Source organism: Molothrus aeneus, chromosome 15 (assembly GCF_037042795.1).
Source record: "Molothrus aeneus isolate 106 chromosome 15, BPBGC_Maene_1.0, whole genome shotgun sequence".
Lineage (NCBI taxonomy): Eukaryota > Metazoa > Chordata > Aves > Passeriformes > Icteridae > Molothrus > Molothrus aeneus.
In genome coordinates this window covers 9,772,424-9,788,869 of record NC_089660.1, presented here as the reverse complement: position 1 = coordinate 9,788,869, position 16,446 = coordinate 9,772,424, and the positions used below count along the sequence as shown (strand labels likewise).

The 16,446-nt window shown below is 49.5% G+C and overlaps 1 protein-coding gene across 1 annotated transcript in view; it reads left to right on the top strand.

Annotated features, from left to right (window-relative positions):
* Window positions 1-16,446, top strand: part of JADE2 (jade family PHD finger 2) — a 72,464-nt gene that overhangs the window by 30,329 nt on the left and 25,689 nt on the right. Inside the window, 2 exon segments of the mRNA XM_066560475.1 lie at window positions 5,392-5,561; window positions 15,129-15,340. Coding sequence (XP_066416572.1) covers window positions 5,392-5,561; window positions 15,129-15,340 — 382 coding nt within the window.

The window sequence follows — 16,446 nt, the reverse complement described above, 5'->3', positions numbered from 1 at the left end:
TGCTTGCAGGTCTGTACTTCAGGCCAGTTAATTGAAAACCTAAATATATATTATCTTCTTGGCCTTCCCTTTTGTCTTTGAGCCCAGCTTTAGGAGTATAGTTTTTGGCTCATGGTTTTATAGCCTTTACTAGAAGCCATAAAAATACAAGAAGTAGGAGTAACATGGTCAGTAAACCTGGGTGTGGGAATGCTGAGGATCACAAACCCTTGTGTGTGGGTTGTGGCTCATTATTGTGACCATCCACCACTATCTCCAGCCCTATCCTTCACTCTTATACCCCCAGGCACTTTTTCTAACTTAAATGCTTAAATTCTGCTCTGCTGTTGAGAGGCAACAGCATGTATAAAATCTGTTAGCTTAAGTTCATAAGAAAGTGGGGCATCCAGTCCAAATGGCCTGCTAGATACTATTTTTAATAAACAGAAAGTGAAAATCATCCCTTTAAATTGCCCTTTTAAAACTGTTTTGTGCCACAGGAGAATTCCCCCATAAGCAGAGCTGGTGGTAGGAGCAGTATCAGCACTGAAGGCTGCTGGCAGAGCTGTCTTTCACTGACTTTCTTAAGCTGACTTATTTATGGACATTGGACAAGACTAATTTAGACTGGAGTGGAGGTAAAGAAAAGATTACTGACTAATGTCTTCGTTGTAATAAAATTAAGTATTTTTAGATGAGAAACACTATGCAGGATTAATTATTTCTGATATATTAAAAGGGAGCATATAGAAAAAAAAGCCTTCTCCCTTCAGCCAAGTGAAGCATTCAGTTTACAGAGATGATTAACCATGGGAATTTGCTGAGTATATTTTATTACTGTGTAATCTTCTCCAGGGATAGATGTGATCCTCAAGAGTGTTGGGGTCCACTTACTCCTTTTCCTCAAGTGCCCTTGAGACCCACTTTCAGACTAATGGCCTCAGGTTTGTTGTGATTTTCAGGCTGATCCCGATTTTCAGCCCTTCGTTTAAACGAGCCTTTGATTGATACAGGATTTTTAAAAAATGCTGTGTCTCTGGATAAATAAAGGAGTAAATGCTCCTCCTGTGCAACTGAGCTTCTGTGAATGGTCTGGCTCCTGGTGGAGGCTTTGCCTCTGTGATTCTTTGCCACGATGGTGAATTTGGGTGGGTTGGTGGCTCCTGTGCAGACTCCTCATCACCCAGCCTGGGTATTTCTTTGTCCACCAAGCAGCAGTTTGGAAACATGGTTTCCCAGTGGATTAAGACCTGTTGCTGCACAAAAGGGGAGCCCTGATGACATCCCCAGCTCTTGGAGCCCAGCAGGAGATGCACAGACACTGGTGAAGGGCAGCCTCTGTGCCTTGTTCCCTTTTTATTGCTTTGTCTCTAATGCAGTGCTTGGACAGCACAAAGCCTACAACTGTTTGGGCTCCAGTTTCTTGAAGCTACTGGACGTGAGGAAGGTGCCCAGGTTGGTCTGTTTTCTGTATTGCTGTGAGGCAGGACATGGTCTTTTACAAAGGATTGCTCTCTTGTCTTAAACTGTAGGGTCTCTTCCTTTCAAAGCTCCTCCTGGCCTAAGGCACTGTCACTGCAGTCACTGATCTTTACATCTCAGCACCAGGAAGGCCTTTGCAGGTGTGTCAGGAAGGAGTAGGCTGCTTTCTAGGAATGTGATTTTATCCACCAAAGCAGATCCAGGAATCAGTGGCAGGCTGTGCTTCTCTAGGGCATTGGGATGCCCCATGTGAGCCTCAGCATCTGGCAGCCTCCAGCTCCCCTCAGGGTGGGAGCAGTGTTCATGGGAGCAGGCACAGGCTCTCCTAGGGTTTGCTGAATTGTTTGCAAGCCATAAAACCCTTGTGTTTGACTGAGTGCTTCAGATGAGTCAGGGAGTTGATCTGGACCAGGCTTCCAGCAGGTCTTCATAGGGTTATACAAGTTTCTCACTGTATAAAAAATAATTTAGCAGCTATTTCAGTTTCTTAATTTCTGACCTTCTCTGTTTGCTGCTATTTGAAATGGTGAGAAAATGGCATGAACATGTCTCAGCATCCCCAAGCCTGAATTAACTCCAGGAGATCCCAACCCATGCTGCCAGACCAGCATGGGGTTATGGGCAGGAAACTTCAAAAGTAAAGTTCAGTGATCCTCTTAGGAAGATACTGTTCATAGTAATGCTCATTCCTTGTAGGAAAGTGTCTGCTGAGAGCTGCAGCACCTGATCATCCCTCCCTGATCCCTGTGCTCCCAGATGGGGAGAGGCACATGCCATCACTGCACTGGCATGTTTCAAACCTTTAACAGAGTGCTGGTCAGCTTGTTAGATGTTTGTATCTTCATTACCTTGATCTTCATCATCAGTGACATGGTGAGAGGCAAAATGTCCCTCTACAAGTGCCAGTTCCCATTAAACCAAACTGCATTTAATTACAGTGTCAGAAAGAGCTGGGCATTGAGCACTGGTGGAGCTGCTACCATCAGTGAGCCCCTGAGCTTTCTATGATCTCTGCATCACCAGGGACTGTGCACATCCAGGACCTGAGAGTCTGGACATGAATCCAGGTTTGGGGGTATTGGGAGCACTGGGGAGGTGGGTACATGACTCGAGGGACAGTCACTTGTCTCCTGTCTCTGAGCATCACGTTCAGCAAAACTTCTCCATGAGGTTCCTGCAGAAAGGAGGTGGAGCTGTGTGCCCAGCTGGGAGGGGATGTGCCCAGGCTCAGGCAGGGGCTGGTCCCACACACCACTCTTGGTGGGCAGTGCTGTATGCACTGTGTGAGGTAACCCCAAGGGGTTGCTCCATGTAGGGGGATAGAATATAAGAAAATATAGTGTAGAAAATAATCTCACCCCTAAAGGAGTTGGAGCTGGGCCAATTATCAAAGATTAGGAACAGGCCTGACTTTAACAGGCCACAGCTGTAACCAATGAGAAGAAGAGTGCTATAAAAAAGTGGGGTGGCTGGGTGAGAAGGGCACTAGAGTCATTTGGCTGCTTTGTGAAGAAGAAAGAGTCAGTGCTCTGAGGAGATGCCCACGAGAAACACCAAGAAGGTTTGGAACTTTTGTGATAGGAGACAACAGCATGGAACCCCTGTGATGAGATAATGACAGCTCCAGCCACGTCAGCATCCTCATCACACTGAGTGCATTTCAGTGCTCTCAATGCAGTGAGTGACCTGTTCAGGCTACTCCTTTGATAGGTGCACAGAGCATTAATCTTTGCAGGTTTATGCCAGGGTAAAAATAGCAGCTCTTTGCTCCTGCCATCCCGAGCATCCGTGGCTGGCTCGGTGTCAGAGCATCACCTGTTGCAGGGGCTTTTGGGTGAGCAGCTTGTGTAACTTGGCTTAATGAGGGCTTATGGCCCTGACCTCGTGCTGCTCAGGCAGCTCTTCCCAACAGAAGCTGTCATTGCAGGTGGAGGACTGGTTTTTTTCTCTCTTGTAAGAAGGCTGTGCCCAGCCTGGCTGCTCCCACACCCAGGTTCTGTCTCTGTGAGGGATGACCCAGACTTGAGCTCATGGGAAGGAGAGGTTCAGTCTGATGTGAACCAATGCACATTGCACCAGCAGCTTCTGCTTTACTTTTTTGTTAATAGAATCTTCCAGTGGCTAAAGGGGCTATAAGAAAGGCTGGACAGGGAGTTTTTAGGTGGGTATGTAATGATTAGACAGAGGGGAATAGCTTTGAACTGACAGTGGGCAGATTTAGATTAGATAATAGGAAGAAATTCTTCCTTGTGAGGGTGGGGAGGCCCTGGCACAGGGTGCCCAGAGGAGCTGTTGACTGCTCCATCCCTGGAAGTGGCCTAGGCCAGGCTGGATGGGGCTTGGAGCAACCTGGGCTCATGGAAGGTGTCCCTGGCCATGGCAGGGAGGGGTGGAACTGGATGATCTTCAAGGTTCCCCCTGAACCCATCTATTGTGTGATTCTCTGATTTTTAAGGGTTTGGGAGCTCCTTAGATGCCAATCCTGAAGCTGTGGCTGGAGCATACCTCTAATGTCTGTGTTAGAGAAGTCAGTGAATCCCCAAATCCTATCCTTGATTACAGTGAGATTGTTCTAAAATGTGGGGACTGAGACTTGCCCTTCCATGTGGCTCTTTTTGGTTCTTTACCTTAAATTTGGAGCTGTACTCAGGACATTGGGTCACATGTTTATTTTCAATTTACTGGTGGGGAAGGTAAAGCAAAAGAGATAATAAGAACCCATTTCTTGATGTTTCCCTCTCTGTGCCATAAACTGTTGCTTCTCCTGCTGGTGGCTCTGAAGTACCTCCAGTGTTTGTGACCACAGAGGACAGCAATTAAACTGCATGTCTGGCTCTGTAGGACCTCCAGGTTCATTTTCCTGCCCTGCCATAGATTTCCTTCCCAACCTTGGCAAAGCAGGTGGGGTCCCATTCCCAAGGACAGCTGGGCTCAGGTGTCTCTCCTTGGCACGTACAGACCTTGGAGCACCTGGTACCACAGCTCATCTGGTTCTGTGATGGACACCATGGCTCTGCCCCAGACACATCACAGAGCACAAGGCACTCGATGCTCTGACATTAGCAGGACAGAAGGCAGATAAAAGTCTTCCAGGGATCAGCAGCCTTCCCAGCTGGCACTGGTGCAAGAGCAGGGCTGGGTCCCCCAGCTTTGCATGGGGAGAAGCTGTTTGGAGGGGGCTGATGTGCTGCAGTGAGTAATGTTTGGTTGCTGTTTCTTTGCAGCATCTTTCTGGCTTGCTGTCTGTGCCAGGAGGTGGATTTCAGGGAGGAAATGTGAGCTGTGCAAATCCTGCAGCAAGCTCCAGCTCCCAACCTCTCTCAGATCTGTCAGCTGGCACCACAGGCTGCTTCTCATTTCCAGCTTGTCCTCTGCTTGCATGTCATGAGGCGTGACACTGTTGACATGTGCATGGCAAGTCTCATGCATAGTGCTGCAGAGCTGCCAAGGAAAGGCAGAAGAGCTGACAGCCAGTGCCTGCTTGCTCTCTGTGCAGGGAGTTTGCAGCAGATGAGGCAGCTCCTCTCCCCATCCCTGTGGTTGTGATTAGAGAGCACTCAGAACAAATCTCAGAGGCCACCATGAGATGTTCCCCAGTGCCAGGAGTGCTAAAGAGCTGCCCAGTGGCTGTGGCACTGCAGTGCATGGCACACTGGAGGTGTTCATGGAGCAGTTAATGCCTGGGGGGCTTGCTGTGAGTACTTGGAGCATCATCTCCACTGCACCTCATTTTTCTCATGTAAAGAGTAATTTCTGTGGATGAATGGGAGCACTCTTGCTGTAGTTGCTCTCCTGAGGCCATCTGTCAGTGCTTGGACTGACTTCAGGTGCAGTGGCTTTGTTTTCCTTCACGGAGTCAGGTGCCCAGTGTGCTCTCACCCTCCATGGCAAGAAACAGAATTTTCTCAACCTCCCCTTCTTTTCTTCCAGGATCATCCCCCAGCTGGAGAGCTCACTTTCACAGGTTTCACCCAGCAGCCTGCCTGGCTCTGAGATTTCAGAAGCTACAAGGACTTACCTGCAGGGAATGAGCCGCTACGACCTGGACGAGCTCGATGCCTGCTGGTTGGAACTTGTTAACATGGAGCTCAAGGAGATGGGTGAGTATTGCTGGGTTTGTTTTCTTTCTGGCCTGGGTGTCCCACAGTGGGCATTTTTGAGTAAGCATGTGGAACTAAAGGCCTTGAAGAAGAAATGTCAGAAACCCTGGTTCTGATTGTTTCCTGTTCCAGGCATCTCCAGATAATCACAGCATAACATTGCCTGCGTCACTGCTGTTATATCACTGCACATTCTTCAAATCCTTTAGTGGATTTTGGTTGAGTCCAAGTACCTGAGCTTGGAATTTGACCACTGGCACTAGTGCTTAGCATGGTCTGCTGGGCAGATTTGTTGGCACAGACCCCTGGGTGTGTGTAGTCCTGCCAGACTGTGGAGGGATTTTCCAGTCCTTGTTAGGGAAGGGTTGCTGTGGTGTGGCTGCTGCCCTGCAGGTAAGAGTAATAACCTCAATAAAGCATTCACCTTGTGAGGTCAGTGAAGGCTCAAGCATGCCTACATGAAGGGTTAGTCCTGGTAGCAAAGGCCTTTCAGGAGTGGGGAAAAGGATTTTGTCAGGTGCTTGAGGAGATGGGATAGTGCCCTGAGGAGCAGGAGGATTGTGCTGGCTCTCCCAGGCAGCTGGTTGAGGGCTGCAGCAGGATTCAGGGTGAGGTCAGGAAGATGCAGTTCAATGAGCTTGCATGGAGCACAAGTGAGCTCAGAAGTTGGCCATGACTTTGACTGATGCTGTTTTTGGAAGATCTGTCCTTCTGGTGTACTCCTGATTTACAATGAAATTTTGTTACCATGACCTTGAGAAAGTTTTAGAAGCTGCTTTCAGAGTTTGTCTGATTATCTGGTATAGGTATCCTGTATATTGGATTTCCCATAATGTCAACATTGTGGAGCCTGTGGCATCATAGAGAAGTCACAAGTCAGTTCTGCCCTCATTAGCAGCCTCAGCTCTGTCATTAGCACACACAGGTTTTGAGGCACTGGCAGCTACAGTGAAGTCCTTGTGCAGAGCAGAGGGTGCTGCTGGATAGAGCCAAGTGCCTCAGTCCTGCTCAGGACTTGCAGAGGATCCACCCTTCCTAACCATGCACAGCTGCTGTTGCTGCATCAAGAAACCACCTTCAGCCACACTGGGCATCATCCTGACCTCACTGTGCCTTCACTGTATCCCCTGCTGCATTTCCCTCGCTATCTCCACAGCTGCATGGCCATCAGAACTTCTCTGGGCTCCAGAGAAGCGTTGTCTCTATTTCCACTTCCTCTTGTGTGTATTTCATAAGTCTCTAGAAGTGAAGACGGCAGAGATTTGGCTCCTCCAGCTCAGTTGGATTACATTTGCTTTGCTTTATTATTTCTTCAGGGTGTTAGGTTTCAAATGCAGTTTCCAGCTGTGGAGCTCCTGGGGTGATGGAAGGTTGAGATAATTGGAAGGTCCTGCCCCAGCCCAGACAGGAGCTGGCTGTCCCCATGTCACCTTTGGGCTGGCATGTGCCAGCCCCACGAGTGCTGGGGTAGAGGGGCAGCTTCTCCAGCAGCTCTGCCTTGGGAGTGAGTTGAGTTTAGGAGGGGAGCTTTAGGCTGAGCTCCATCCCAGCCATAGCCCTGCTCTGTGCAGGTGTGGTGTGGCTGGCGCCTCAGCATCCCAGGGAATCAATCCCAGGTCAGGACACAGGCACTGCTTTGCTGCTGACCCTCAGCCATGCTGAGCAAGCTGCATCTTTTTCCCTCCATCTCATCATTTATCAGCCAGTCACCTTTTCCAAGGAGTGCCCTCAGGAGATGTTTGTCCAGGGTGGATGAAACCACAGAATCTGAGGAAGCCCTTGAGCCTTCCTGCTCACCAGCTCTAGATGGTGATAAGGACTGAGGTGACCCCAACAGTGGTAGTACAGAGAGCATCACTGCCCATTCCTGCTTCTCCTGCCCATTCCTGTCACTGAGGGAGCTCTGTCATTCCTGGCTGAGCCTTAAATATGCTGGGGAGAGAGTAGCTTTGAAAACCAGTGTTTGGCATGTGAAATCCACTGCAGGTTCAGCTTCAGCCCAATAGATTCTGGTATCTTTCCCCCTCCCCCAGTCCTCCCAACTTCTCTAGCAGTGCAAGGGCTGGTGCATTTTTTCCAGTGGCTTGGAAAGGAAAAGATGTGGCTTTGATAATGCCCCATCCCTGCTGCTGTGGGGAGCTGGGGGTTTGGCAGGTGGGAAGCAGGATGGGAGCTGGTGCTCCTGGCTGCAGGATCGTGGTTCATCACCCATGGGAGCTGTGCCTGCTGTGGAGGCTGGAGGTCGTTGGGCTTCTCTGAGGGGGTGCATCTTCCTGCCCCTGGAAGTGATGGGATTTGGGTGCTCATAGAGGAAAATTGTTGTGGCAAATCTGTTGCTGCTGAGCTCCTGGGCTGAGCCAGAGCAGGGACTTTGCTCCCTCTGCTTCCCGGATGGGAAAAGCCAGGGTGGGATTTGGGTGCCCTTCAGCACCCAAGGCAGAGGGTTGGCCCAAGGCAGTCCATAAATAGCTCTTTCTCCCGGAAGCCCTTGACATTAATGACACTGTTAATGACTCCCTGAGATTTCCAAACCTGCTTTGCTAATCTCCAAGATCATTAACATGACTTAACTAGAGAATGGCAGCCTGTCCTCCCATTCAGAGGAGTCAGGAGTTATCTCCCAGCGTTAATTTAGGAGGTAGGCAGAAGTTTAAATTCTTCATGGGTGTTTGGCTGAACTGTTGTCACTGGGCTGTGCAGGGGTACAATATGTCATTCCCAAAATATTTAATGACAAAGAAGGATCCAGATCTCTGACTGGCTCCTGAGGATGTGTGGGGAGGAGAGCTGGAAAACACCTATGAGATCATCCAGCTCGCCTTTCGTGGGACTACATAGCACACAGCACATGCCTTTTCCAGTCCTTTTTAGGTCACCCCAGGGATGGAATTTTATCACCAAGATCAGATAAACCTCCAGATAGCTCCAGCTCTCTGCATTCTGCCTGCTGACTCCTCTCCCAATTAAATGGAATTGCTCCAGAAAGCAAAGGTTTCACATGAAAAGCAAAAGTCTTAAACATAAAACAGCTTTAAATAGTTTTAAACCCCCTAGTAATATGCCTCAGTAGCTGTTGCTGTACTCGGTGGAAATGTGCTGTTTAAAGAACCTTTGTGTCCTAGAGATGAAGTCAGTATTTAGGCATGCCTAAGTGTTTTATTTGTTGCTGCTGCAATATGAGATTGTAAAAAAAGTGGATCTGAGGAAGACTGAATGGAGCCTGGAGCCAGATTAATGTCCATGCCACTCCAGGCAGCACAGGCCTGTCCTTTTAGACAGCAGCCATGCCATAAGTCTTCATTTTTACATTAACATTTTATGCTGTGTTTTGTGATCTCCGCTAAATCCAAAGCTATTGTAAGAGTGGAGCTAGAGAGACTTCAAAGACCAAGGCTGAAAGATCCTTTTGCAGTGATGGGCACTTCATAAACACATGGAAAATCCTCAAGAAATTGCTAAAATTGTTGTCGGAATCAATTTTGCTGAAGGCAGAGTCAAAGTTTCTAAGTATTCCCTTGACTTAATCCATATGGTGTATTCTGCTCACATATGCCCACCACAGCTTCTATCTTTGGAGCTGGAGGTGTTCCTGGTATTTTATGGCAGGAACATGCAAAGGTCACATGGATTGCTTTTGAAGCTCGGGGGGAATTCAGCGCTGCATACTTGAGATATGTCTGTGTGCTAATGTGCTGATCCCTCCCTTGGTGGAGGTGAGATTGGTCAAATAGATGTGAAAGAGGCTGCAGTCAGTGGAGCACCCTGGGCAAGATGTGCTCAGTGGAGCAGAGGCTGCTGTCAGTCCTGCTCCTCACAGAGTGGCTGCTTCCCACCCTGGCATTCTTGGGTGTCACACTCCGAGGCTGCTGCCACCCCACTGCATCCTTTTGGGATTCTGGGAGCCCCTTTTTCACCGTGAGGCAGCAAGTTGGCACTCCCCAGGCAGAGCCTGTTTGCAAGCAGCTGCTGCCCACCACTGTGTGTCCATGTCCCACTGTGCAGGACACCCCAGGATAGAATTGTAGAATGGTTTGGTTTGGAAGGGACCCTAAAGCTCATCCCATTCCAAGCCCCCTGCCATGGGCAGGGACACCTTCCACTGTCCCAGATTGCTCCAAACCCCATCCAACCTGGCCTTGGACACTTCCAGGGATGGGGCAGCCACAGCTTCTCTGGGCAACCTGTGCCAGGGCCTCACCACCCTCACAGGGAAGAATTTCTTCCTAATACCCATCTCACCCTGCCCTCTGTCTGTTTGAAGCCATTCCCCGCTGTAAAACACCACAGGCCTCTGGATCTGAGCTTGTTTATCTCCTCAGAGATACAGATAATCAATACCACGTGTAAATGAATGTATTAATTGTTTGTATGTGATGTATTAATGTATAGATTAGCAGGGTTGGAGATCAGTGGGAGACCCTTAAGACGTTTTCCCTCCACATTTTCAGCACAATCAGTTTTTACATCAAGTCGCTGTTTTGCTGTTTCCATAAATTCCTGGCAGTAATTGCAGTAGTTTGCAGCAGTACTCCAGCTTTGCTGCTGATGAGGTGAGGAGGCTTTCATCAGGAGTGCTCCAGGACAGCCCTGTCAGAGCCAAGCATCGCTGCAGAGAGGCAGCAGCTTCTAAAGTGCCTTCTGAAACATTTTGTCATCATCTTAAATTTGAGCAATAATTGATGTCGGTGGGTGGCAGAAAGGGTGATAATTGGTTCCTGTAAATCTTTTAAGTACATTAGCAGGCTGTGTTTGTAACAAAATGTCTGGAGGCTTCACCGTGGATGCTCAGTTCACTGTTTGTGTGTGGGTCACGCTTTACGTGCCGGGTCTGTTTATAAATAACACTGATAAAAGATGAATGTGCAATTGCTGCATCGTCCAAGGGCTGTGTGGCTGCAGGAGGTGGCTCTGGGAGTCCCAGGTGGTCTGGTGTGGTGCTCAGGTGGTTGGCTGTCATCCCCTGATGTCCCTGAAGGATGCCCAGGGGGGCACTCGGCCCGGGGCAGGGTGGCTGGTGTCCCCACAGGTGACAAAGCAGACAGGTTTGAAGTGGCTTGCCTGGGGCGAGCTGGAAGGAGATTGCTGGAGTGTGTGGTCCCTGTACCATGTGTGAACACCCCATCCCATCAGGGACCTGTCATTGTTTCGCTTCACGTTTTCAAAGATAGTCAGAGACAAGCCTACATCATCTCACAATTGCTTTCCATTTTTAATTATACTTTTAAAAAGCAGTAATTTTACTTCTTATATATATATAAATTTCCTGAAAAGTGGACTCCCAGGTTTATAGTCTGTGAATCAGTGAATGGCACAGCCTGCAGTCCTGATAGCTGTTTGTTCATGAGCTGTTTCCATCTCCAGGTATTCTCCACAGGGGGAAAGGATTTATTGTTTCAGTAAATTGATATTAGTGGAGCACAGTTCAGTCAGAAATAGGTCTCTATTTTGTGAAAGGTGGCTCTCCAGCTATTTTTTTCCTCCCCTCGCAGTGAGTTGGCTCACACCACGACAAGGAGCAGCTGAGAATTCATTTAGCAGAAGAATATTGCTCCTTCATGCCACATAAATTACGATATTAGAGGAATAATTGTAAGGAGGGCGGCGTTGTGTGAAGGAATGTGCCTGGTGCTTGTCCCCAGCCTGGCACTGTGCCTGCAGGGCCAGCCCAGTAACCCCAGTTCCTTTGGGACAGAGGGTTAAATTCCGTGTTTCAGGTGCTGTGTGGGCGCTGTAAGGGCGGAGCTGTGTGGAGCTGGGAGCCCCTGGGGTGATGGGGATGCTGTGGAGCTGCAGGGATCACAGCAGACCCTGACACAGACACACAGGGATGACTTTTTTGCTTGGAGCAAAGTTCTTTCATGTTTCCTTTTCATGAATCAGATCTGGAGACCTCCTGTAGTGCATAGTTATCTGTCACTTCTTCTCTTCCATTTCTGAAGCCAGCCCCATTTTCAGGTGCCTCCTTTAGCTGGGAAGGTGCTGCCCTGCAGCATCCTGCCCTGTGCAAACCAAACGGGACAGAGTTTCTCCTCTGAGGTGCCGTGGGAGGCAGCATTCCCTGGATTACAGCCCTCCCCACTGTGGGGCAATACTGGGGTGTTCCAGGGAGGCTGGGTGGCCACATCAAAGCCCATCATGGTTAATGAGCTCCCTGTTAATGGGGAAAGGGTGTGGGTGGCCTCCTGGAAGGGGTGATGGGACATTCTCCTCCTGTGTCAGTGTTTTGAGCTAAATAGCCAGGGATTATATTGGCACAGGATTGAAACCTCACCTCTGCCTGCCTCTCTCCAGACAAACTCTGAAGAAGTTTATGGCTATCACTGCTGTCTTCTGTGGGGGCTCAGAATAACTTTGTTTTCTTTTCTAAGACCTTGGCACACCTTAACCAGGTGAAAATACTGTTCGCTTGGTCAGCAGGTAGAGTCCACTGGCCTGGGGATGGTCCCAAATGTGGACATCACTGGATTGTTAATAGTAGCCAAGATCAGTTGTCTGTCTTTGCTTTCCTTCTCTGGGGACAATAATAGTGTCACTTGTGCATGTGCACACAGGGAGTGCTTTGGTGGAGGATTTTTTGTTTGCTGTTTAGCTGGCCACGATCAATAAAGAGAGAGCTTTTGCAGCCAGAAAGATGACAATTTTATGAATGCAGTTTAGTAGCACAAACTTCATGTGATACAGAAGGAGATAAATCGAGCACAAATGGAAAAAGCATTTCACCCCCAGGCCCCATTGTTTAGTGTTTCACAAACGATTAATCGCTTCATCCCCATCAAGTGCAATTGTCAATTCAATGAGCTCCGAGGTGTTTGGGATGAGGCTTGGCAAACACATTCCTGATGTAATTACACCTAAATGGAGTGGGAGAGTGCCTCTGTGTGTGTGTGTGTGTGTGTGTGTGTGTGTGTGATATCCATACTCCCATCTAGGGCTGCAATAGCTGCATGCCACAGAGGCTGATGGGGGAACCCCACCGAGGCACTGCTCTCCCTCTGCCTCTGCCCTTCCTCTGGCAGGAGTTTTGGGATCAGCATGAACTTTCTCCCCAGGGTTAGGCAGGCGATGGTGGAAAATTTGGGAGGTGGGATGGGTGCTGCTTCTTTCCACTCGAGGTGAAGTGGAACGGTGGCAATGCCAGCATGATCCTGACCCTGGGCAAGGTTGAGTTTGTGATTCCTGTGGAAAACCCCCTCCCTTTCCTTCCTCATGCTGCCTGCAGCTGTCAGCTCTCTGCCTGCCCTCTCCCATGAGCACAGGGCAGCTCTGGAAAGTGTGTGGGGAAAAGCACTGGGAACACCTTGACGATCATTTTGCTTTCCAGAAGAGCAGAGCCTGAAGTGTTGGGAGAAATGGATAACTCCAGACTGGCACTCTGGTGCTCAGGCTCATACTCACAGATGGGGAGTTGAAACCCTGACCAAGAGGAGGATGTTCTTGTTGGACTGGTTTAATACTCACATAAAGTCATGTTGAGCAAGTGCACCTCGGGTGGTGTGTTTGTAAAGGGACTCCATTAAGGCAAAAATAACACTCTGACTTTCTCTGTAACATGCAGGCAATGACAGGACAAGGGCGGATGGCTTTGAGTTAAAAGAGAATTGATTTAGATTAGATACTGGAAATAATTTTTTCCCTGTGAGGGTTGGGAGGCCCTGGCACAGGTTACCCAGAGAAGCTGTGGCTGCAAGTGTTGAAGCAAACACTTGGACAGGGCTTGGAGCAACCTGGTCTACTGGAATTTGTCCCTGCCCGTGGAAGAGAGGCTGGAACAGGAAGATCTTTAAGGTCCCTTCCAATCTCAACCCTTCCATGTTTCCATGACATCCAGCAGGAGCGGTGCCAAGAGCAAGATGGTGGCTCCATCCCAGCCCTGGTGCTCAGAACTCGCTGTGCTAGTGCAGGATGCTTCACATTGCTGAGCTGCAGAGGCCCCAGGCAGCCTGTGCCAGCCTGGGGCTCAGATCCCACACCTATCTCCAGGCTGCTGTGGAATCCAGCAGGTATCAGCAGGTTCCTTGGCACGCTGCAGCACAGCAGCCCCAGCTCCTGCAAGGGCTGTGATAGGGAGCAGTGTTGTCTGTCTTAGATGGTATCTCAGACTCGACATAGACATGTAAAATGCCAGGCTGGATGTTTGCAGGGACTTGTCAAGCCAAGGGAAACCGTGCCAGTGAAACATTGGGGAAGAGCTTAAAAAGGCAGACAATGGTGTGTTTGCTTGCTGAGCTCGCCTACGTGGTGCTTTCCCCCTTGACAGAGTTTTTTCACTTGATCAGTGGCTATGGGGGGAAAGATGCAGCCTCTGCCAGCCCCATCCAGCCAGAGGTGCTGGGACCCCTGCAACCCCATCCCTTGGGGCTTTGGAGAAGCCCAGAGTTCAGCCCAGAACAGGGACATCACACTGTGGCTTGAGAGATGACCAGGATGCCAGAATTTTCACTGGACATTTAATTAGTAACTGGTCCTTATGGGTTCTTTCTCAAGCCCTTTTTCTCGTCTCTGCTTACAAATGAGGTATTTTCTTCCATTGCTTTGGAGCAAGGAGGGTGGACAGCAGTTTGGGTCAGGCTCCTCCACTGTCTGGCCAGTTGTGGATATTTCTATCCACAGTAATGAACTACAAAGTCTAATTGTTTTATATTGCATCCTGCTGGTACTTCTGTTGTCCCTGTCCCTTCTCCTCTGATGACATAAAGCTCTTGGGAGACAGGGTGTGATGGGGGCTTAACTCTGCCTCTGACCCTTCAGGGAGAGCCTCACCCCTGCTCCTGACAGATTTTCTTCCTTGCCTGGAGTGACCTTACATTGCATTTGTGGCACCAGGATCTTAGTGTGCAGGTGGGAGGCAGCACTTCTGGGACAAGCCTTCTGTGTGGCACCATTTTGGGTGGTTTGGACAGGGCAGCAGCATGTCCTGTCTAAAGGCAGCTGGGTATCTCTCTGCTAGAGGTTGCTGCTCTAAAAAACCTCCACTGATGATTGACCTTACATTCCTAGTTGTCTCTGTGGAGAAAGCTCTGGTAAAGCATCTCTGCTGCCTCTCTCCATTAAAGATCCTGGTGTGGGGGGAATAAAAGACCCACCTGGGTCTGACCTCCTGCTTTCAATAAACCCAAACACCAAAACCCCCCCTCATTTATGCTCAGTTTCTGCCTTTGGCTTTGGTTTTACATTTCTGTTTAATTGGCCTTAAAATGGTCAATTTTCAGTCTTAACAATTAAAGCACTGACTTTCTGTTGCCAAAGCTTGTCTGAGCCCTCTCTGCAGAAAGCATCTTTGCAAAACTTGTCTCCTTGAACATTGAAACTGTCAGCCCCAATTATCCGCATTGCTTCAGCTGAATGGGTTTCCTTCCTCTCAGCCAGCAGCAATATTTTGTTACTGTCTATGAAACACAAACTGCATCCCGAGGTAGGAGCAGCCGTTTCACCCTGGCTGTGGATTTGCTCTTGACTTTCCATCTGAAATGCTCAGCCCCTGGCCAAACACTGCCCGAAGGCGGGTGGGCGCCTGTGCTGGAGCTGCTCTGGTGGCTCTGCCTTCACTCTCTGCCTTCTGCCTTGCAGAAAAGCCTGAGCTGGATGAGCCCACCCTGGAGCGAGTGCTGGAGGAGCTGGAGACCATGTGCTATGAGAACATGAACATGGCCATCGAGACCGAGGAGGGCTTGGGCATCGAGTACGACGAGGACGTGGTGTGCGACGTGTGCCGCTCGCCCGAGGGGGAGGACGGCAACGAGATGGTGTTCTGTGACAAGTGCAATGTCTGTGTGCACCAGGTGAGCCCTGGGGGAGCATGGCAGCACTGAGATGGTGTTCTGTGGCAAGGGCAATGTCTGTGTGCACCAGGTGAGCCCTGGGGGAGCATGGCAGCACTGAGATGGTGTTCTGTGACAAGGGCAATGTCTGTGTGCACCAGGTGAGCCCTGGGGGAGCATGGCAGCACTGAGATGGTGTTCTGTGACAAGGGCAATGTCTGTGTGCACCAGGTGAGCCTTGGGGGAGCATGGCACTGAGATGGTGTTCTGTGACACATGCACCAGGTGAGCCCTGGGGCGTGGCTCTGCTCATCACACTCTGGTACCCTCCTGTCAGAACCCAGGAAATTCCTCTGGCTGCCCCGCAGGGCTCGAGACCCTGCCCAGGGGGCTCAGAGACCTTGGCACAGAGCCCAAGACCCCTGTGCCTTTGATTTAGCCCTTAGAAAAAAACAATTACCAACCTTTATATGAAGAATTGTAAGTCAAGAGAGTTTAAGTAGAATAATAGTTGGTGACAGGGTGAAAAATAGATTTTTTGGGATTTTTTAGAACGGGGGGTTCAGGAGGCAAGACGGAGGAATCTGGATGTGTCCAGCCTTTCTCCTTCTTCTTCTTCTTGGCCTCCATCTTCTGCTGTGATGCTGGCACTTTTAGATTGGTTTAGAGTAGAAGCTCACTGTCTGACATAGGTGATAGGTATTGGGAAGTTATGGTAAGCAATGTACATGTAGTTTTTAGTATAAAAAGATAACACCCCCCTGAGGGTTGCCAGTGTGCCTCAACCCAGCCTGCCAGACAGACCTGAGGCGGTCAGAGGAAGAATTTTATAGATAAGAAATAATAAGCAACCTTGAGAATGAGAACTGAAGAGTTCTGACTCCTTCTTTGACCGCCAGGCTGGGAAAAAAGACTTTCTAACACATCTTGGGGTCACTCTGAGCAGCAGAAGCCCTGAGACCCTCCTCCTCTGGGTTCCTCCCATCCCTGCCCATCCCTTCCCCTGGGCTGCTCTGGACACCTGGTAAGCTTTCCTTGCAGCTCCAGAGGAGTGGGGACAGCAATGGGGTCTTGGATAGCTGGCAGACAGCAAATTTGCTTTTCTTACTTCCTTACCCCCATCTGGG